This window comes from Rhipicephalus microplus, chromosome 8, assembly GCF_043290135.1.
Source record: "Rhipicephalus microplus isolate Deutch F79 chromosome 8, USDA_Rmic, whole genome shotgun sequence".
NCBI classification, from domain to species: Eukaryota; Metazoa; Arthropoda; class Arachnida; order Ixodida; family Ixodidae; genus Rhipicephalus; species Rhipicephalus microplus.
The window spans coordinates 82,682,056-82,706,101 of NC_134707.1; the positions used below are offsets into that span (position 1 = coordinate 82,682,056).

At 44.8% G+C, this 24,046-nt stretch overlaps 1 protein-coding gene across 1 annotated transcript in view; it reads left to right on the plus strand.

Annotated features, from left to right (window-relative positions):
- The first annotated feature begins 8,727 nt into the window (after positions 1-8,727).
- The window catches only part of LOC142769203 (uncharacterized), a 29,557-nt gene continuing 14,238 nt past the window's right edge, over positions 8,728-24,046 (plus strand). Inside the window, exons 1-4 of the mRNA XM_075872226.1 lie at positions 8,728-8,876; positions 14,300-14,440; positions 15,995-16,107; positions 19,624-19,692. Coding sequence (XP_075728341.1) covers positions 14,341-14,440; positions 15,995-16,107; positions 19,624-19,692 — 282 coding nt within the window. The 5' untranslated portion in view covers positions 8,728-8,876; positions 14,300-14,340. The remainder of the gene's footprint in view (positions 8,877-14,299; positions 14,441-15,994; positions 16,108-19,623; positions 19,693-24,046) is intronic.

Here is a 24,046-nt window from a genome sequence, read left to right on the forward strand (position 1 = left end):
CCATTTGGGAACCTGTGAAGTACATTCATATGATAGTGGTGTACTGAGAACTACCGAGAAATGGTCACTTCTTTAAGGCTCTTTTATGGTTTTTCATTGAAGTAAAGGCAGAAGCGATGTTGATGCGATGCTTATATCTACTGAGGAGTAGGTTTTGTTGACGAGGTTGTGATATGTGGGCTCTTTGCGATTCAGGATACAGGTGCCGGAATAGAAAAGGAACTGTTCAATTAGGCGACCTCGCACGTTGCATTGAGAATCACCACATAGGCTACTATGTGCATTGAGGTCCCCTAGGACAAGATGGGGTTCGGGAAGTTCATCTATCAATGACTAGAATTGTTTGTGCAGTTGGAAATGTTGAGGTATTTATACAGAGCAAATGGTAACGAGTTTATTTAGAAGCACCACTCGAACAGCCACTGCTTCAAGAGACGTTTGGAGTTTTAGGAGTTTACATGCTATTCATTGCTTAATTATAACAGCTACACCTCCGGATGATGCCAAGGCGTTATCGTGATCCTTTCGGAAAATGATGCAACTACGTAGAAAGTTGGTGTGTTTAGATTTTAGGTTGTTTACTGTACACCCAGCACTTTTTGTGAGAGAGTGTGTAGAAGTTCTTGGACGTCGTCGAAGTTTGTAAGAAGCCCTCTGACGTTCCATTGTACAATCTGTGTTTCCATATTGGGTGGAAAGTAGTACTGTGTTTACGAAAATGAAGTGGCTGTTTAAGTGGTAAGTTGTCGCTTAAGTAGCAGGGCCGTCATCAGGCCCTGTTATTGGGTTTTTGGTTTTCTTAGTGTGCTTCAGGGAGCCATGCTACACTTCCGGCACCTGAGGTACCGTGTTTGCGTCCATTACCTCATGTGGGGCACTAGACACCCGCATACGCGAGCTGCTGTTACGTATTTGCGACCTCGCCTAGCGAGACGTGGTCGATAAATCCGACGACCCCGAAATCGCCTGAGTCTGTGGCTTCGCAGGAGGAGCAGACTTGGCTGCTTCCACCACGAGGGCGGCTGCCACACCTGGTGGATCACTTTGTGTTGGCCTGGGTAGTGGCAGAGGGTGATGCGATGCTGCTCCCTGACGCGCCACATCAGCATAGGTAGTGCCGTAATAGGCTTAACACCTTCGGAGTGCTTTTGTGAAAGAGATATTTTTCGTGGATCTTCAGTGTAATATTTTTTTCTTTTATCCACTGTGTACAAGAACGCGAATATACCACGTGGTCTCTGTCACAGTTTACACAGTGTGGAGTTTCATTACATTTGTCCGAGGCATGGCCTTGGGCACCACATTTTGCGCAAGTATACAGGTCGACCACGACAGCTCTGAGAACCATGGCTGAACCTTTCACACTGGTAACATCGGCGAGGGTTTGGTATATACGATATGATCGGTGTCTTAGTGTAGCCAGTGTGTATTATATGCAGTAGTTCACTGGTGGCAAAGGTCAGTACCAAGTGTTTCGTGGGAATCTCCTTATTGTTTCTTCGAATGATGATTCGTTTCACACTATTCACATTCCATTATTTGCAGCCTTCAAGGAGTTCAGCCTCTGTTATACAGAGGAGGTCTGTGTGGGAAACAACTCAACGTGCGGAGTTTATAGATAAATGGGGTGTTACACGAAAAGAAATGTCACAGAATGTTGCAAATTTGCTAAGTTTGTAAAATCTAGTTTTATCACGGACTTCTAAAAAAAAGGTCTGTGCTAGCCATTTTCTTAACTTTATAGCCATCACCTAACGTGCGGTCAGTGATCGCGATACAATAAGAGGAGACACTGTTCTGGCTGTCTTGTCGGGCTTCTCACTATGTACAACATGATAATGAAGAAATACTGCTTTCGATTGGCTGAAAAAAGTCAGTTCATCGGTGCGTACGCGCTTTGAAGCGGCGCGATCAGTCAGGAGGGGAAACGCTCCATGCATGATAACAAAATATGATTCGGTAACGAGGGCGACCACCCTCCGCGGAGTCCAACGAGGGGTGGCCGCCATCGTCAAAAATTATTCTCTCGAATAACCTTACTTGTGATCGTTTACCTGTTTGACTCGTTTGTTCTTCGTTTTTTTATACCATGTTGCGTATTTTGGCTTGATTTGTGATATAAAAGTGCATTTTGATATCTGTATATTGTAAGAATTTTCTGTTGCTCTGTATAAATTTTACCGTCGATTTGTATGGACAAACCGAGGGTCTCACTAAAGTCTCTGGCTCTGGGACCCTCGTCTGTATATCTTAGATTTTGTACCTTGTTTTTGGAAATAATAAAACTTGAAACTTGAAACTTGAGAAGACGCCGCGAAATTCGCGATATGAGAATCATGCAGATGCCAGCCATACACAGCTATCATAACCCAATGCGCGTAGGCCAAGGTTGGATAGGTGCACAAGGTTAACCCAAGCCACTTATCAAAATGGGGAAGTAACAGAAGAGATCAGGAGTCAGGACAGATGGGAAAGAGGACAGGAAAGAAAAAGATCAGACAGGGGGATAGGAAATGTGACTGCCGGTTTTCCCTGGGTGCGTCCTCCCAGGAGTGCTGCCTACATGAAGCCGGGGCCAAAGGGGCGTATTTCTTCTGCCGGGGGGCCAATCGCCCGGCGACAGCTCAATCCTCAGGATCCCTTTTTCCCGGACAAGGCTCTGCCACGCACGGTTAGGTGTGGCAGGTAGTCGACCCCCCCCCCCCCCCCGTTGGCTCGGGTCTTTAAATATCTATCTATCTATCTATCTATCTATCTATCTATCTATCTATCTATCTATCTATCTATCTATCTATCTATCTATCTATCTATCTATCTATCTATCTATCTATCTATCTATCTATCTATCTATCTATCTATCTATCTATCTATCTATCTATCTATCTATCTATCTATCTATCTATCTATCTATCTATCTATCTATCTATCTATCTATCTATCTATCTATCTATCTATCTATCTATCTATCTATCTATCTATCTATCTATCTATCTATCTGTCTGTCTGTCTGTCTGTCTGTCTGTCTGTCTGTCTATCTATCTGTCTGTCTGTCTGTCTGTCTGTTTAGCTGCCTTCATCTGGGTGATCTCGTGATCACACCCTGAACTTGGGGTTGACCAAAATTAAAACCGGAGGTTAAAAACGGTTGACAAGCACAGCTAATTGGTCACGGCGTGAATAATGTCAAAATAGCGTCGCGTACATCGCCAAACACTTACCACTAGACAGTGCCACATATCCGCACGCGGGTATATAGCACACGTATGCGGGTGTGTGCCACAGGTAAAATACATTTTACCCAGGAAAGGTGGGAAGACACATGAGCAATTTCAATGCGTGAGCGTTAACGAAAAGCTGACATCGGCAGCGTTCATTTCATCAATGCAAAAAATAAATGTAAAGGTCTCAACAAAAACAAAACCCCAGCGTGGAAACCAAGTACAGTACCAGAGAGCCATGCCTGGTCTCGGAACCACTTTTCAAATAGACCCTTATGTTCCTGAAGCGTCAATTCGACTTGCAGTGCTCGCTATTCAATTGATACACATTTCATATGTACTCCTCTAATAAAGCCGTCATGTCGGGCTAACGTACATTTTAGTTCACGTTTAATCCGCATGCTTTGCAAAACATCGATTTTCTGGGTACCATAGAATCTGCTGAATATTTTTTATTTAGGTCCATCCGAGTGGCATACCTGCTCAAATCTTGCTTAGTAAAGTACCCATTCACATATACATGAAATGCGTTGATGTCCTCGTTTATAATTAGGGCCACCTGAAAGACATAACTCTGCTAATTCTGACTAGTCTAGTCTAGTATACATCCCCATTTACATGAAATGCTTTCATGTGGTTATTTTTGTTTAGGCCCATGCCCCGCTGTGGTGGTCTAGTGGCTAAGGTACTCGGCTGCTGACCCGCAGGTCATGGGATCAAATCATGACTGCGGCGGCTGCATTTCCGATGGAGGCGGAAATGTTGTAGGCCCGTGTGCTCAGATTTGGGTGCACGTTAAAGAACCCCAGGTGGTCGAAATTTCCGGAGCCCTCCACCACGGCGTCTCTCATAATAATATGGTGGTTTTGGGACGTTCAACCCCACACATCATCACCATCATCATCATCATCATCATCATCATCATCATCATCATCATCATCATCATTGTTTAGGCTCATTTGAACGGCATAAGGGCGCGAATCGTGCTTAGTCTAACCCGCATACAGATATAAATAAAATACGGTCATGTCCTTGTTTTTATATGTTCTATTCGACTGGCATATGTGCTCTATTCTCGCTTAGTCATGCGCTCATCCACATATAGAGGATATGCTTCCGTGTCCTTCTTTTTACTCAGGTTCATCAATTGACATAACTTCCAAAATATTGCTTAGTCAGTTGCGCGTCCACTTATACATCAAATGAGTTCACGTCCTCATTAATACATAGGTCCACCCAAACGTCATTATTGTTAGCATTCGAAACGTCATCGCATCAACCAGAGCCTGAAGTTCGTAAGTCAACTCGGATGCCAGTTCAACGAGACGTTCCTGAAAAGAGAAAATGTGCATAAGTACCTGATGGTGTAAATAGGCGACCACTGTGAAAAGAAATCCCGGGAAGCTTGACATGGAAGATGCAACTTTCGGAACTAATGCTCAAACAAGCGTTCTAGCGAGAATATGAAAAGCAAGGTAGTATATTAGTAATTGTTCTGAACTGCCGTTGTAGCCAGAGGCATAATCAACATTGCACTAGTAATGAAGAAAAACTAAATGATGGCAGCAGTGAAATATCAACTGCATGCTGATAAAAGACACTGCGAAAATTTCTTTGTGTAGAGTACACCTGTGAGTATTTTGTGACTGTAGCCTATTATTATATGCATTCTGTTTATAAGCACTCCAGAATACATTCCTATTGAACATTGAGGTACATTTAAAAAAAAGAACTGCAAGATGCGGTCTGTAAATGCTTAAAGTTTCTTCTGTTTCATGCGCGTGAACATTGTCCTGTGCAAAGCAGTGAAATTTGGACGAGTTGGTGCCAGAACAGCTTCAAAAAAAAACAAAAAAACTGCGCAGCAGTGCGAGACGCAAACAAAGAAATGACGAGAACATTCGCTCCTTTTCGTGATTTTTTCCATTGTGTCTCGTCCAACTTCTCAGTTTTTCTGACGGTGAACATACTTGTTGGCACGCAGACATTTCAGTGAAGTGTCAATATTGCTTTTGTGAATGGAGACCTTCCGTGCGCGAGTTTTGCATTAATTAACTGTTTGTTTTTAATAAAGTCAAGATAAAAATTACTGAGTAAGAAAAGCAGAGTAGCCAGATCCATAGAGTTTTCTGCATAACACTAGAGAGAACTCTGGCGCTGACGTTTAAGGAAGCTGGAACCCATGATGCTTCAGCCAGCATGAAAATTTCGGGTAGCACATGGGTTTATCTAATCTTCGTTTTTTCAGCTATGTTTGTCTTCGTGTGGCCAGAATCCGAAGCTTTGCCCCAAAACAATGTTCAGCGAAGGTTCAGCAGGTACGCCTCAGCACCTGGACCTCTTGAGGCTTCATCCTTTTTATCAGACGACGACGATGAAGGGTTTGGGTATCCAAACGCTCTTATCTATGCTCTCTTAATGTTTTGGTGAAACCTTCAGATTTTCCTGGAGCCTCACTTCTACGTCTTGCAACCATGGACGCGGGGCATTTCAGAGGACCACCTGACCAGCAGTCATCTCGGCCGACCACTGCGAGGATGAGAGGAAACTTGCCCTGTGACACTAAGGACACAGAGCTGTACTCAGCCGTTTCGGAAGACAACTAATCCGACGATGATTTCATTCCCATCTGGATTGAGAGGGTGAAGAGGAAGATTGTCAACACAACCTCCTCCACTTCTGTGAGTACAGCGACTATGAGATAAAGGCATGAGTGCTCTCTGCACGTCATCATCTTTTTGCCAAAAAAGTCCTGGGGAAACCAGCGACTGCTCAACCGGCAAGCACTCTCCGCTTTTTTGGAACGTTAGGTGTCAAATCTAATGACGGACATCAGAGTGAGTACGCGAAAAAAAAAGTGACAGCTTTGCCACAAAGGCGAAGCAATGAACACGATAGCAACAAATTGGAAGGTGACGCGCAGAATGGCAAGCAGATTGAAACGTGCCCCGCGTTTTCGACGCAGAAATGACGCACGAAATGTACTCACAGGTACAGATGAACACGAATAAGCGTCTGAGTTGTTACTTCGGTATGTCTGGAAAGTGTGCCCTTTTAGCAAACACAGGCAGTACAACAATTGCAGTGACCTTTGTGCATGCCGTAACTACAACAGAATCGTTCCAGTGCAAGCCCAACGCCAGCCAAGATGTATGATCCTTCCCACCGGGAGATAAGGGCGCGCGAGAAATAAGAGAGTTTTAGTACTGCGTACGCTGCGTACGTGGCGGCGTTGCGTACGTGAGGACGCCACGTTCTGCGTAGTGTGCATGCGCAGACCGCAACGCGCACGTATCGAATTACGTACGCAGCCGCTACGTACGCACGCATGAGATGCGTGCGTGCGTACGTGTGAGGTGATCGCGCCGCTCTCGAACAAGTTCGCGATAGCGCGAGACTTCGTTTTGCGAAATGGTGGTATCGAAGGCAAGCACCGACCGGCGAAGTGGCTCAAAATATGGCCATAATCTGGCTATAACACTTAGATTGGCTCACATTGGCTGTCAACAACACGTGCTTCTATTTTTATCTACCAGATGACGCAACACGTTTCACGCTCGTTACGTACGCGGGTGCTACGGCGTACTAAAAGCCGATTAGTGGCAAACGACGCCACGTAACGCAAGGCGCTTGCGTGATGGGTACGTAGCACCATTCCGCAGTACTAAAACTCTCTACAGTCTACTCCCCTCCTCTACGCGTGCCAACGTACGCGTGAGAGATGAGAGCCGCCGCGCGCTCATTGCCCCATCTTGCTGATAATGCTGAAAAAAAAAACGATAGTCAACCCCCCCCCCCCCCCCCCGAGATGGCCGTCGACATTGGTAAGTGGTAGATATGAATAGCTTGCCGTTTGATTGTTGGAGGAGGTACCCCTCGGCGGCTCAGTCGTTAACGCCTGCCTCACCTTCATGACACGGAGGGTGACGTTCGATTCCACGCACTGGAGTCATTTTCCGGATTTTATTTTCTTGAGTTTCATATTATAGATACGTATACATATACAGTGCAAGACGCCGACACCAGCGGCGAATGTTTCGCTCACAACCGCCGGGGCCGACGCCAGCGGTGGGTTTTCTGCGACACGGGCTCTTTAACGCTCTCACGTTGAAATGCATTGAAGGGGTGGTGCCACCATATTTATGTTAACGTGATAGCGTTAGAGAGCTCATGTCGCAGAAATCTCGCCATCGGTGTAAGCCCCGTTGGTTGTGAGCGAAAAATTGTCTGTGTGTCTGTGACCGAAAAATAAAGTTACCGAGATTACCGTGGGAGGCCGCTACTTGTCCACGCGTGCGCGTGTGATCACGCTGAAAAGCCGCGCATTCGAAGAAAAAAAAGTGCTCAAGGTCACGAGGTATGATAGTTCCTTTGGCCCTGCCACCCTTACCTCCTTAGCTTCCAACGCTCTCGTCGGGACGAGAGAAGAGATAATGCCGGTGCTGCATGCGACAAACTTTTGTAACTCCACTCGCACTGGATGGATTCTTAAAACTTTTGCGGCGCTGAATTCGTGAGGCGATAACCTCTTCTAGTGAATTCAATTCATGGTTACCTAAAAAGTGTTTCAGGATCCCTGTAACGCAATTCGTTTGACAGGTTTCTGGACGAAAATGAGCCCACTCGGCGATTTTTAGGCGCGTTTGAGAAGCCTCAAACTACGTCGAAAAAAGGCCGGGGTATAGTGCAGCCATCGCCGCTAAAAACAGACAGAAAGTTTCAAATAGCTCTAAAAATGAACAACTACGTCCATCTAGCGGAAAACTTATCATGCCTTACCACAGGCGTTGATCAACCGAACAGCGAATGCCAGATAATGTGCTGCTATCTGTGAGACTCTTTGTGGGATGCACTGTGGGATGTCCAAGCGCGTTAAAGAACACCACATAATTGACATTTCCGGGGTCCATCTCTACAGCGTCTCATGATCATATTGTTGTTTTGGGACATGGAACCTTAGGAATTTTTATTATTTCCAGGCATATTGATTCCTTGTAAGGATGGATAGAGTATGCTATACTCAGTGCCATCTTAGACTACTCGCTCGAATTTGATGTCGCGAAAGGTTTCCTAAACTTATTTGTTCACCTTGCTTGAATTCGTGCTCAGGAAACCGTCATTTATCCACACTAAGTAGGAATATTTGTGCTTGACGCACTACGAGAGACATTCATAATATATAATACCGATCATCCACGTCAATTTGAACGCCTGCTTAGGAGCAATATTTATGCTTGAAACGGCACGAGAGACACTCGTAATATATCGTTCCGGTCATCTACGTCTCTCTGAACGCCAGTCGCGCGATTCGCACTTGCACTTTGAGGGAATAAGTACACACAGCAGGAAAATTCTACAAAAAAAGCCATAAACTCCATCTATCACGACGAAAATTTGGTCCTCTGCTATACAATCTAGCGTGAGGTTCTTGCAGCTGTAGATAAAACAAAACGTAGTTTGTTGCTTCTTAGTAATGTAGGAGCGTATCAGTAGTGCTAGTATGTCGGAATGTATGTGTTTCACTCCACTTGCAAGGAATACGCATACACCGGAAACACTCACAAGTGCACTGGTGCCGCATCGCATGATTCTGCCCTGAACGACTTCATCGCATAAGGAAACTGCTAGAAATAACGAAGAGTGCGTTTTCGATATACTGTAAGTAGTAACCCATTTTAAACTATGGGCGTTCACGAAAGTATTTTAAATATGTCCCATTCCAATCATTACACTATTCGAATGGTAGATAAAAAAGCATGAACAATTAAAGGACACAGAAAAGGTGACACACCCAACTATCGCCCTTGTTTCAACGAATTACGTTTCCAGAAGCGTAAAAAAAAATTGACTGCAGAGCTTCGGCAAATCGGGACGAGATACTCCGCACAGCACATTAGACAGTAAAGTTTATTTATTGTAGCGATTTATCAACACAGTAAGCACTTTTTTAGGATATATAAACTATTCCCATTCATAAGAAGAAAGCAGGGTTGGGCGAAATACTGTTCTTTTGTTTGAACAATTTCTATATGTTTGAAAATTCAGATTAGCATAATCCTGACAGACATATTGCGATATTGTATAGTGCGTAATGATTTCATGTTGATGTGGCTACGCTTGGAATAGAGGCCTTTGTCAAGCCGTAATTAAATTTTCCTTTCACTGTACTGCATCACTGTTGGAACTTTTGTAAGGTCACCATTCATTTCCTTTGATGTCAAATATGTGGTTAATTAGTACAGACACGTGCGACAACGAGCGACATGTCCTGACGTAGATATCAGCATATCCTGAAAGGCATCATACGCGTTGTACGTTCCGTGCAAGTAATGACGTAAAACAGATGGTCTCACGAGATGCTTTTCTTCACTGAATATGACCGCACTCATGGCTATAAAGCAAATCTTTCATGCTGACTTCCACTGGTGGGCAGCAGTCTTAAAATTTAGCCTCCCGATGGGGCCTGTCAGTGATGAAGGCCAGATGGGGGTAGAGTGGCGGGGTGAGATCGTTTGAACAACTTTTAGCTAGCGGAGCCATTTAAAATGCGTTAACAGTACCCCAAATCTCATCAATGAGTCATTTAGGGTTGAAATTGGGTGTAATGTCATGCTATAGGAAAAATCTGGATGATGGTAATATTCATAGTGACTGAAAGTTTTGGTGCTCACCCTGCAATTTAAACTTTTGGAAAATTCACGGTTGTGTTTTAACACAGGACAAAAACATCGGGTTATTTACACACACAAAAAAGGCTAATACCAGTCACGCTTTCGTAGTTCGGGAACAAACTTATATTTAGAAATAGAATACACATACACTAAAATGCTACCTGAATGAACGTCACTAATATAACTGTCCAGTTGTACGGACCTTTTTTTTAATACCCCACAATATCTATTTGAGTACCCGATGCCAGCGCGCTTCCGTTCAAATCATTGCAGGCCACCCTTCATTTCTACGAACATACATTCGGACACCATCCAATGTCTCTCAGGTCATATTGGTCATGTGTTGTCCTAAAAAGTGGGTAGAGGCAGCACTTTGCATTTGGAAGATTTTGCCGATTTGGACTTTTGCTTTCAGAAATGTGACATAACATCTACACAAGATGTTACGTCAAGAGTCCAACCTGAGGAATAAGAAAAAAAATTAAATAGAGTAAGAGGCAACTCTTGTAAACAAAGCACAAAAACTTTGAACTAAAGACGTTTATCTATCTAGGAAACCAAAGTACGCTGTGGCCTAGCAGACAGTTGAGTCGGATAGATTTTATGAAAGCTTAATGTCGGTCACACAATTCCTTACCTGTCCAGGCATAAGCACACAGCTTCAGCAAAGAATTACAACATTTCTCGAAACATGCTAGATAGACAGATGGAAAGAATAGGAGAGTAAAGTATGAATGTTAAGAAATCTAGACGGCAGGTATACTACTCTACCACAGGGGAAAATGGTGGGGTATAACTACAGAGGTAGAGAGATGGGAAACATGCACAAACCACACCTCATCAAGATAAGTCCATTGCCCTAAAGCCACTTGCGAAACTCAGATGAGTTCAAAAAGTTGAGCGCTGCCTTCATAACTTTAACCCACAATGACTTTTAAGACTACGTTGCAGAATGGTTTCGTCTCTTGTTGACCTGTGATCTGTGGGAGCTAGAGAAACTGCGATTGGTCTTCTCCAAATATTGCAGCGAGGACAGTCGCAGAAGACCAGCAGTAGTGTCTCCTCGCTACTACAGGAGCCACAAACAGGGTTGTTAGCCATTAGGAATCGAAAGAAGAATGACTTCGTGAAAGTCACTCTTATTTCATACACGACAAGAAAGAGTGGCATCACTTACTGGACAATGCCGAAATAAGCAGAAATTCACAGTTAAGAAAGCAGCATTGCAAATTGAAGTGTTCACATTTTATTTAGACAACTGATAATTTTGTTTTAGTTTCTAATAGCAAGTTAGAACATGACTGCTTCAGAGTAGCGAATATTAACTTTGACGAACTTTTCGCTGGGGTCGCTTGAAGCTCACTGAAGAGGTATTTTATTGTCCATAAGATGCAGAACTTCAATGACGTCATGATAAAGATTTGTAGGCACTTTAGTCAAAATCATTACGCGTAAAACATATAAATTCCCATATTACGGCATTGTTTTGTTTTTGTTACAAAAGACTATTGAGTGTTCGTAAATAACGTGGTATCAATGGGACTCAATCATACACAGTCCTTCATAGCTTGTGCTAAAAAGGTTTCATTTTTGGGTAAAGAGGCAGAGGAGCGTATTCATCGCGGGCTACATGCCTGGTAGAAACGGGGGAAAGCTGATAAATACTCGAGCAGATAAGGGTAGAGGCTTCTGCCTTAATTCTTGCGGTCTCTACTGACCATCGTATGCAAACAGCGTCCCCCCAAAAGTTCACCTGTGCATCTTTTGGATGCCTTCATCACAATGCCTTCATTCTCATGCCTCTACAAAGAGCCGTTCGTTTTCTGCAAGAACTTACAACTGCCCACATTTTCAGAAGTAATAGAAATGAATGATTACTTCAAAAGATCCGTGATTTCGGGTGTCGCGAAATAGTTTGTCCCTGCAGCTTCACTTGACTCTGTGTGCGCGGTGTGAAAAAGGCTTGCGAAAGCAAAAACAATTGCTGATTTTTCAACATAGATGGGGTCACGTGACACGCCTATTAGCAACAGATAAACGCAGCTGTAGCATGAGAAGTTGAAGAGAAACAGCTGCGCGGAGTATAAGTGCCTTGTGTATTATCAGAACTGCCACCACTTCACAAGTACGCTGGAATAGGTTCCTTTTATCATTTTGTACTGCACGCTCTGCTTAGATTAGACCACTGTGCCATTCGCTTATTAGATTTGGCTTAAAATTTAGCATTAAACCAGAAGAACTAGCAACGACACGTAAATATTTTCACCAGATATTACGAATAATTTATAAACTGCGCGAAAAGGAATATCATACATCATTTTGAAGACTAAGCGTTAGCCTAATCTATATTTATTTAGGTTATTTCAAATACGTTTCAAGCCAGTAAACCTCCACAGCATACATTAGGTGTCGTACTAAGGTAGCCTCTAATGTTGAGTTGCGAAACGTACAATGCAGCTTCTCTGCGCTACAATAATGTCCGCGCAGTGGCGCCTACATAGACTTGTCCTCAGTGTTATTTTCAGAGTATCACTTGGCGTGTCTCTTCCAGGGGGCCACAAATTAGACTCCAAGAAAGTTGGTGCTGCATTCTTGATGCAGCTTTCAGTGATCTTGTATACATTAAAAAATGCTAAAACACTCAGAACAGTCGATGAAGTTCCTATTTAACAGTTGCTTACTTTTGCTATGAAGGTGTTGTAAAAAAAAACAATTTCCCGAAAGCAGGTACTGTTCCTAACTGCTCCGGCGTCGAAGCAATGCACCACCATTTTGCATAAGCTTTAGCAGTGCAGTAAACGCACCCAATTAATAAACGTCAGTGAATGTTTGCGGCACCAGCTGGTATTTTGTGAAAAGAAGAAAAAAATATGGCAGTCACACGTTCAATACCGCTCAAAGTTTGATGCTTATAGTTGCTTACTAAGGCTGTAAAGGTTTACATTATGATGATACGTGGGGTTTAACGTCCCAAAAACACCATATAATTATGAGAGACGCCGTAGTGGAGGGCTCCGGAAATTTTGACCACCTGGGGTTCTTTAACGTGCACTCAAATCTGAGCACACGGGTCCACAACATTTCCGCCTCCATCGTAAATGCAGCCGCCGCTGCCAGAATTCGATCCCGCGACCTGCGGGTCAGCAGCCGTGTACTTGAGCCACTATAGACCACGGCGGTGGGGCAGTTTTACATTATACAGCGATGGGTTTACTAGTATGACTTGAACCGAATAATTGCAATATTTTTTGTTAAGCCTGAATGACCGATTCTGGCTGAAGTGAGTTTAAGGACGCAATCCACGTGAACAAAACAAAAAACGAAAAAGCCCCGCCAGGCCTGCGCGGAAGGCACAGCACAGTCACAGCGAAAGCTTGAAAAGCGGCCTTCCAAAGCCTTTCCTAAACAGTGAGTGGGTAACTGTTGCAAGCACACTTTCTGGGTACCCACTACGGCATTATAATAATAATTTCTAGGTAGTAGACCAGCATTCGCTATGCTATTTTCGCCATTATTCTGATATGTGGAGATTGACGTCCCAAAACCACCAAATGGTTATGAGAGACGTCGTAGTGCATGGCACCGGAAATTTCGACGACCTCCGGTTCATTAACGTGCGCCTGAATCTGAGCACACAGGCCTACAACATTTCCGCCTGCTTCGGAAAAGCAGCCGCCGCAGCCGGGAGCTGATCCTGTGACCTGCTGGTCAGTCAGCAGCCGAGTACCTTAGCCATTAGACCAACGCGGCGGAACTTCACCATTCTTCTGAGAAACACTGTATATACTGAACACTTGCAAGGAATTCAGTGCCAATTGTTCATGCAGTGGCTGATGACGATGAGGAATGATGCCTGAAGTGGGTATGTACCACAGGTACTAGGTGATCAAAAACAAGCTTTTGTAATGGGTTGGAGTATTTAATAACCCAATAATTACGCGATTCGCGTTATGTGAAGCCTCGTTGTTCCTTTGCTGTTCTAAAACGCTTTATTACTCATATTAACGCAATTTTTTTTCCGACATGAAGCCTGCCTAAGACAAGTTTGCAAACAAGTCCCAAGCACCAGAGAGGCTCAGTGGTAGAATACTGGGCTGGCACGAGGCTGACCCGGGTTCGAGGCCCAGTGTGTTCCTGGAACTAGCTTTAGTTCCCTATTTCACGGTAGAGGTTACGGGCACCGGCGGCGGCGGACAACTACGGAATCGCGCGTGACCCGAGTTTTATTGTCATAACAGCTTTCACTGTTGAACAACAAAAGACAAAATGAGACTTCTTTTGTCTACGTGGTTTGCGTCCTCAACCTTACTTGAGCATGAACTGACTTGCCCCAGAACACGTTTCAGTAAGACCAATTTTTTATAGGCTAAGAATCGTTTTCGATTTTCACGCTATGAACTTTACTTTCAGGCTCCCATAGCGGACACTTCTGGACATTGTAGCCGATAACCATGAATGTGTCAACTTTCGGAAAAGTATATTTATTATTCACCTTGGGAACTGTGCTTTATATCATCAAGCACGGGTCGCCCTGCCACACACAGCTTCCACGTAAGAAACGTCTGATTTCTTTGTGAATAGTCTAGCTAATATTTTCGTTGAACACAAAAAAAAAAGGCTGTGGAATGACGTATGGCGGGAATTGCTACAGCCACCTGGTAAAATCTACTCCAACAGGCGTTTCGCATATATGTCAAAAGTTACTCACAATATAGTCGCCTCTGATTAACTTTAAAGTAATATGACGTACTGACTACCATTTTTTATATGTATGCCATGTTGTTTCCTTCTAAACCGCATTAGAAAACATGCATTATTTTCTTATTAAGTTGTTTATGGCCGAACCTTATTTGCTGTTCTGTTTACGAGAGCGTCGCGGCTCCTTGAGCGGACCTAACAGTTTTGACCTACCGTCCTCGTAAAACCTGCTTATTGGTACTAAATTTTCAATTACAATTTCAAAGTTTTGTTTGGTGTATTTTTCCTGGCATTCCCTGTCACATATCTGACGAACGTAGACGGACCTCGTCCATATATGGCCGTGAAAGGTCTCTCCTGTTTGCTGTGCTGATCATGACAGTTCTGCTGCTCCTACTGATGATGATGATTAAGGCGATGATGAATGTACGTTGGGTGTTTTAGTGCAAGTGCCAGTGGTAGCCAAACACCACAGAGTCAGGTAAGAGTTTAGGGATGTAAGATGACCAAGTGAGAATGCAGTGTGACAGCCTCAAATTCTGCTCACTACATCTGAGCAAAAGTGATGTAAATATTGACGTCATGACAGTGTAGTGAAACGTGTTTGAAGAGGTAAACTGTGGCAGTGCGCGGAGTCAACTAAAAGATGAAGCAATGCGAGCGCAGTTATGCCTCGCAAGGACACGTTCATGCAAGGGCTAGCAGGATAAAGTGTTAAGACTATTGTTTTCACGTAGCAGCGTCGTTTTCAACAGCGTCTGCCACGAATCGCCGTTGCAAATGACTTTGTATGTGCTGGCGTTCTTTCAGCAGTTCAAAAGTGAATGGTGTTGAAATAATATTTCACCTAATAAAATGTTTCCAGAGCGGGTTTGCCCGCACAGTCGTATGTTATGAATCTGATGTGCTAGCTGTCCGTTCATGGAGCTCGGGCATTCGCTCGGCCACTCGCGGAGTAGTTTTCCGAGCGCCACGAAGTCTGCCTAAATTGAGTTTCATTAGTTTTCGTACTTATGTAGACAGATTTATCAGCTAGAAAACACGGAACTTTTAAAAAAGAAACACACACACAGTGCTGTGTGGGCTTTTCTTTTCTAAAAGTTCTCTCATTTTGCGCTGATAAATCTTGTAAATAATCATGAACCAACTCCCCCAAGCAGCAGTTTTAGCGAAGTTTCCATACATCCTATGTTGTTCCTTTGTCAACCGTAGGGGACCTTGTGGGGTTGATCAACTTTGGATGCCGCAATTAGGCGGGTTGAGCACATCGATTGGTTGTCCGTGCTCCTGTTCACGCGATGACTGCATCTGCGCTGTTCTCAACAGATTTTACTCTTGAAATAGCGTAGCGTTTCGCATTCCCTCGCTGCAGTAAGCCTGTTCAATGGTCGAAAACTTTCAATGCAGCTTTTGGACCTCGTCTTATGCGTGCGAAGGCTCTGTTCGGTCAAATGGCACAGGATTGCATGAAGGAACTAGTAGTGTACGCCAAAACTATCCCACCACATAAGCTGCAACAGGTAAGTACGCACTTTCTTCATAAGGCCCCCAATGCCCCGTATCACGACAGCTACACGTTGGCCTGAATTTGCACATTTCTAGGAGCATTCATTAACGCAGCTTGGCAGCGAGCTTATAGTATTGAGTGGCTGCAGCATACAAGCGTTAATTGGAACCTCTGCCTTCACAAACAGTTCTTCCAGGCCGATGTGCAGGTGGCTCTAACCATACCGATCACTGTATGGCTCTGAGCCATGCACAAATCTCTAAGAGCAACAGAGACTACTATGGCTCTTACAAGTCATGTCCTTAGTTCAGTCATGTTTTGCCTAGCTACTTGACGATTTCTTGGTCAACTTTTGATGCCACCAAATTGTTGCATGTAAACTCTAAATTGCTTATTTGAGTCTCGAATGTTTTTATGGTGTATTAGAGGTGCGTGTTAAGTGCTTAACAATTTTCATTTACAGTTCATTAGTGTATCGCAAGATTTTTATTCCTGCCTTACGCTCATGCATGCTTCAATCATTCTACGCCATATGTTTAGTGTAATTCAGAGGAAGTTGCGCTGGTTCATTGTCATATCGTTGTTGTCAATAATGCCAGTCCATAGCTATTGAATGGTTGTCAGAAGTAGCTACTGTTGTCTGGACAGCAGTGAAGAACTGCTCGAATAAAGCTTTGCATAGTTCTGATTTTTGTATTATTTGAAGAAGCCATCCTATGAGCAATCCACTAGCGTATACTGCCCAGCGTGAGCAATGTAACCTGAAAAAATCTCACTGGATGGCAAAGTGCGCTAATCGTCGCATCGCAATTTTGAAGAAAAACTCTCGCACATTACAAGGAACTCAATCAATCAATCGATCAGTCAATCATTCAATCAAAATATAATTTCTAACAATATAGCTTTATTGTGCTCGCTACTGGACACATTGAATTGCCTAGAACTTGAAATTTGTCGACGTCTTTGTATGTACGCTTGGTATCAAAACAAGCAAAAAGCTTGAACCTTGAGTAGGCCTCCAACTGGACCAGGTACATTAAAAACAAGGGTCTACGAACCCTCGAAAATGTCACCATCATGAGTAAAACGAATAAATACATGAAATGGTTGGGTAAAATGAGAAATCCGCTCTGTGAATCAATAAAAGCTAGGTAAGTGGTGTGCGATAACGTGAAATTGGCTGCCATGCCGATTGAAGTTGAAGTGAGCTTTCTAATCAGACTACAAGTAGATATAAATACCGTGACGTTTTACACTGGCTTCTGTCATTTTTTGCACGAGTTGTATACCGTACAGCGGGGCGTAGCTATTTGAGTTAAAATATAATAATGGCGATACCTGACACTTTGACGGCAAATATGGCGTGAAGCTACGTCTCACATTGTCAACAGCGTACTAAAAGTGCATGTACGGGAAGTTTACAGTTTATTGAGTTTCAGAATATTTGTGCTATACTCATAGGCGTAATGTTTTAAGCCGAACCTGCGCTTTTGGTGAACAGCCATGAAGCATCAGTAAACAACTTCGCGGTGTGAGATGTATGATAGAGAAGTATTAACGCACTTGAACGACATCAACATGCGGCCGCAAGAACTTCTCGTCGTGCTGTAATAAAAAAAAATACAGGGTGTAGAAGAAGCTGGTTTGGCTTGTCCCATTTTCTTTCTCGGTCTTACCGTGCTTCTCAGCTGACGAGAGTGGTAGGTGTAGCACTTAATTGTGACGACGCTTACTTTAATAGCATTAAGCGCCAGTGTTAACGTCATTGGCGTGCTGCCAGCAGCCAATCAAGGCTTCCTCCAGATGTTATTCGTGTCATGACAGCGAGGGGAAGATGCGTGGTTGCGTGGTGTGAGAGGTACGAGGCACTGCCGAGGCATGCACCTTTCCCCTAGCGGTGAAGTCGCGAGCGACTCGTATTCTTGAGGACTTTCGTTCTAGTAAAAGCCACTGGTTACGGTCGATTTGGGGTTCTACAAAAAACGGCGGAAGGAAGCACATGAAACTGAAAATTCAAACTGCGTGGTCTAAACGACCAAAATTGCATCAACATTGTGCCAAGAGGGCACTTCGTAGTTCAAAAAAACTAATCGGCGAAAGTAATGCGGCGCAATGTAGCTTATGGGCAAGTATACCTCACTTCAGATACGAGGGCAAATATGGACAGGCGCTGAAGGAAGGAATCGGAATTCTTTTCAGCGCACAAGAGCTGACATGTGCACAAAACCTAGTTGCCATGGCCTTCGGATCCGCCATTAGCTGGCTACTATGAGACGTCTAACAAGACAGTCGCAGCTTATTTACTTGAGCTTTAAGAGAGAGCACGGCTCAGAAAACAAGTCGTTACTGCCATTCTCCACCCCTCGCCCTCTCTATCTAGACGCCATCGCCTATTTTCTAAATGACTATTCTTTCGTGAAAGTTGTGCATATGGAAGATTTAGCAGCTTTCCGTATGACCCAACTGGGTCGCTTTATCACTTCCTATGAATACAGGGAAGAAACTTTTGTTGCGATAGCAATTATATGGACACTCTCGGCTGCATTCTGCCACGGGTGTCGGCGTCGCCGTCATTCACCGTATATGTATACGTCTCTATATTATTAAAACGTAAGAGAAAACTAATATTTCACAAAAAGACTGTGGCGCACAGAATCGAACGTCGGACCTCTGAATTGTGAGCGCGAGGCGTTAGCCGCTGAACGACGAAGAAACACCTCCTTGAACGTTCAAATGGCAAGCTATCTATGTCTACCCCTTTATGCTAGTGATTAGAATTTCGGGTTTTTGGAATTACCAGCGAGATGGCGTGATGAGTGCGCATCGCCACATCGTCACGACGTGGGAGTGCGCACTCTCATCTTCCACGCGTGCGCTTGCTTATCTCGCTGTGGAAACAACCGCATGCCTTGAGCTTTCACTGGAACAATTCTGTTGTAGTTACCGAGCACACAAAGGTCACTGCAGTCGCTGGACAGTCTCCGTTTGTGAAAAGGGCGCGCTTTCAAGACACAGAAATAACAACTGAGACTCTTATTCGCGTTCATTTGTACCTGTAAGTATGTTTTGTACGTTATTTGTGCGTGAGAAACGCGGGGCGCGCTTCGAACTGCTTGCCATTCTGCGCGCGACCTTCCAATAAGTTGCTATCACATTCATTGCTTCGTCTTTGTGGCGAAGATGCGACTTTTTGTGACTTGACAATTAAGACAATCTTGGTCAATCGCATCAATCCTATATAATTGTGAGTGGCGTGTACGCATACCATAGTTCGTTTAGTGATAACTGCTTTTGGAGTTAGACATAGAGGTAAGAAATGAAACAAAAGCCAGCTACCAAGGCATTTATAGAAATTCTTGTTTCAGTCAATGCGAATAATAAAAAAAAACGGAATTCAAAAGAATTAGGTAGCTGAACAAACTTTTGGGAAAACTTTCTACTTCCCTTATTGTTGAGTGTAAGTACTTTCACGCGGAAGTTACGCCAATGAAGCAGCGTCTTTTTATTGTTGGCGACGTTTTATTTTCAGGTTGTCAAGGTGTCATGCGCTGCGTACTTTTCCTGCATGCATTTATGGGACGACAATGACCGTAAGCCGGTAGGTCATATGGCTGCTTTGCAGTACAGATCACTGAGTGTGGCAGGTACTAGATGTTACAGCTTCATTGCTGATGATAATAATGATATAACGCGCTGGCATATTCCCGGCCGATGCTCATGTATCTACATTACCCCAAGAAAGGCCTTGCACTAATTTAGTTCAGCGTCGGCCAAAATTCTGCCGACGGAACCGACAAGTGGACACTGAAGTGTGTGCAAAAAGCTGCTTGAGACGACCAAATAGTTTTGTCTATCAGTATCAGATCAGCACGTTCATTTTATTGTCATAGCGTTACAAAGCTTGTTTCGCAGAAATTTGGGCGTCCACATCGAGATAAGCGTCACTGGTTCTTAGGGAAAAAATATCAACTTGTCCCTGACAGACGATTCGAGGCAGATACAAATAAAATGAAAGAATGGCAGATCCCACGTTCAGTCGGAATCGATGATGTGTGAAGCACGATTGATGAACGGCGATACATCACTCTAAATTCCGCACAACGTTACGAGGCAGACGTAAATTATGCCGGCCTTGACGTCTACGTCTTGATTGTCATGTTTAGACGTGTCGTTTGCCTTCATCGTCTATTGACGTGAAATAACACCAAATTAGGTATATGTGAAGTTAGCGAAATGACCGCGAGCACGCTATGAGCGTAGCATGCAATGATTTATATTGTCACGTGTTTGTCAAAAAGAAAAACAATGACAGTCGTGCATGTGCTATGAAGGACAATGAAATGAATGAAAAAGAAGAACTCTCTTGCACGTTTCATCAAAAGACCGACCTGCTTCTGGTGTCTAAATCTCTGCAGCAAGACCTCTGCTTTGACGTCGTGACACTGGTGGAGGTGGTGGAGCCTACAACTTGATGCAGGACAGTCTTGCTCGGACCCGTTCACCTAGTGCAGAGACTCAGTCCCTCTTCATGGCTCCAGTGCACCGATTCAGTCGGCGCCAACTAGGCCTAAATCCAGAGTCCGCACCCGTTCCGCCTGTTTCCAGCATGGCAGCTCCTACGACATCCACGGTTATTCTGTCATCGCAGACCATTCTTCCCTCGCAGGTGGCTCTTGAGCATCCTCGCGTTCCTGAAGTTTTCTGTGGGGAAGTGTACGAGGATGTCGAGAACTGGGTCCAACAGTTCGAACGGGTCACTGTATCCAACCAATGGAGTTAACAGCATAAACTTGGCCGAGCATATTTCGCACTGGAAGATAGCATTTGCACGTGGTACGAGAACAGCGAAGCTACATTCCTATCTTGATAAGATTTCCGTCGAAAGCTCTTCGCTACGTATTTTAACTCGAACCGACGGGATCGCTCACAGCAACTGATTGAGGCCCGCGTGCATAAACCCAATGAAACAGCTGCCATGTACGCAGGTGGTATGATCCGTCTGTTTCGACGAGTTTACCCTGACATGCCCGAGGTGTAGAAGGTGCGTCACCTAATGCAGGTGTTAAGGAACCAGTGTTTCCGGGCCTCGTACGAAATCCACCTACAACAGTAGATGAATTCATAAGAGAGGCGTTTGTCATCGAGCGTGCACTGCAACAATGGTGCCGACAACAGCAGCGACGAACTACGCGGCCGTTTGCGAATTGCAGATAATGTGACACTCCCACCGAGATCCTGCTGCCTTGTGTCGGTGTCCAGCGGGTGGCCTTGCTATAAAGATGCGATAGCGGAGCATATAGTCGCTCTTTTGTTCACGTAAGGCACTTCTATCGCGAGGGGCGTCCTGGCACTTACTGGTGGACAGGCAGAGGCGCCCCTCACAAACTTCAGCAACGAGCGCCGTCAAAATCGGAAGGGTACCGAAATCGCCTACTGCGGCGATGTAGACCAAGCCGGGGATTGTTTTGCTTTGCAACCAGATGACGCGACTGTCCCCGCCTCGACAACTTTGTCGGTTGACATCTGCTTCACGGTACCACCCTCTGATAGGAATCGCCTGCTTGAACTTATACATCGATTCGAAGACTGCTTTTCGCGTATATCAAAGGTCCAGCAAACACCATTGAACAAGCACCGCATCATTACTGAAGACATCACACGACCGTTTCGGCAGAACCACTACCATGTGGCTCCGAAAGAGTGCGAGGCGATTCAGAAGCAAGAACACAAGATGCTCGCGGATGACGTCATACAACCTTCGAAAAGTCCTTGGGCGTCCCCGGTGGTTTTCGTCAATGAAAAAGACGGCAGTTTGCGCTTCTGTATTGATTATCGCAAGTTGAGCCAAGTCACAAAGAAAGACGTCTATTCACTGCCCCGCATAGACGATTCACTCGATCCGCTGCGTCATGGGCGCTATTTCTCTTCAATGGACCTCCGAAGTGGCTATTGGCAGATAGAAGTCGACGAGGGAGATCGTGAAAAAACGGCCTTTGTGAAGCCCGATGGCCTTTACGAATTTAGGGTGCTTCCTTTTGGGTTGCGCTCGGCGCCAGCCACTTTTCAGCGTCTCATGGACACCGTACTATAAGCCCTGAAGTGGCAAACATGCTTGGTCTATCTGGACGATGTTATTGTATTCTCAGCAACATTCGAGGAAAAGCTCAGTCTTTTATTCACCGTCCTCGAAGCGATACGATCGGCCTGCCTTACTTTAAAACCAGGAAAATGTCATTTTCGTTTCAACTAATTCAGCTTCTATGCCACGTCATAAGTCATGAAGGTGTTTAACCTGACCCGGCTAAAATATACGCAATATCGCAATTTCCTGCACCACGCAACAAAAAGGCCGTGAGACGCTCCTTTGGGTTGTGCGCCTATTACCGGCGATTTATCGAGGACTTTTATTCTATTGCGGCGCCATTGACACGACTCACATGTGAGGACGTCCCCTTCTTTTGGGTTGAACAAGAGCAAATGGCATTTAATGAACTAGGACCACACCTGCAGACATGTCCATTCCTTGCGCACTTCGACGAGGAAGCCCCTACAGCACTTCACACCGACGCCAAAAATGTAGGTCTGGGTGCCGTTCTGGTGCAGAGGCAAGGTGGCTGTGAAAGAGTAATAGCCTCCGCCAGCAGAACTCTCTCTCGCACGGAGGAGAACTACTCGAATACCGGGAAGGAGTGTCTCACCGTAGTGTGGGCGGTCATCCAATTTCGCCCATATTTCTACGGCCGCTCTTTCAAGGTTGTTAGCGACCATCATTCATTGTGCTGGCTCACCAACCTTAAAGATCCATCTGGCCGTTGGGCGCGCTGGAGCCTAAGGCTTCAAGTGTTCGACATGACCATCGTCTATAAATCTGGGAAGAGGCACACCGACGCCGACTGTCTCCCACGGTTGCCAGTAGAGACCGTCGCTTGTGATGACAAAAACATCGACGTGGCATTCTTGGGAGTTGTCAACATGGCCACTATTGCACGGGAGCAGCGCCGTGACCCCGCGCTGTTACCACTCATGTAATATTTAGAAGGACGATGTAAAGACGTTCCATGGTTATTTGCCAAGGGACTGCCATCTTTTTGCTTTCGAAACGGTGTTATCTATAAGAAAAACTCACCAACCGGCAACTCGCACTAGCTCGTTCTGCCTGCCTCTCTTCAAAAAGAAATTATGGAAGCGTGCCATGATGAAGCAACTTCTGGTCAGCTAGGCTACACCCGAACATTGCCGACTACGATGCAAGTACTACTGGCCAAAGTTACCTGCTGCTGTTAACCATCACGTGCGAACTTGCACCGACTGCCAAAGACGCAAAGCACTTCCCAGCAAGCCAGCCGGTCTTTTACATCCAGTCGAAGCACCAGTGAAGTCGTTCACTCAGATTGGAATGGATTTCCTGGGTCTCTTTCTAACTTTCACAACAGGGAACAGATGGATTATTGTGGCCATCGATTACTTGTCCCGTTATGCGGAGACTAAAGCTATGCAGCGCTGCACAGCAGCAGAAGCCGCTAAGTTCATCAAAAACATCGTCCTTAGGCATGGCGCTCCGACAGCAGTGATCACAGAGAGGGGACCTGGCTTCACCCCAGAGCTTTTGGAGTTGGTTTTCAGACTCAGCGGTACAGCTCACCGGAGAACAACTGCTTACCATCCACAGACAAACGGACTGACGGAGCGCCTCAATAGAACCCTCATAGACATGATCAGCATGTACTTTGCCTCGCAACATAAAAACTGCAATCAGATATTGCCGTACGTGACCTTTGGCTAAAATACCACTTGACAAGAAACCGCTGAAATGACACGACTGGAATGACACGCCATGTTGCGGCATGAGTGTGACGACATCCATGTAGACGCCGAAGAATTGACTCAGCGCGCCGAAGAAGACAGAAAGCTCCCGCGTGTGCACATCTGTCATCAACAGCATCAAGATACAC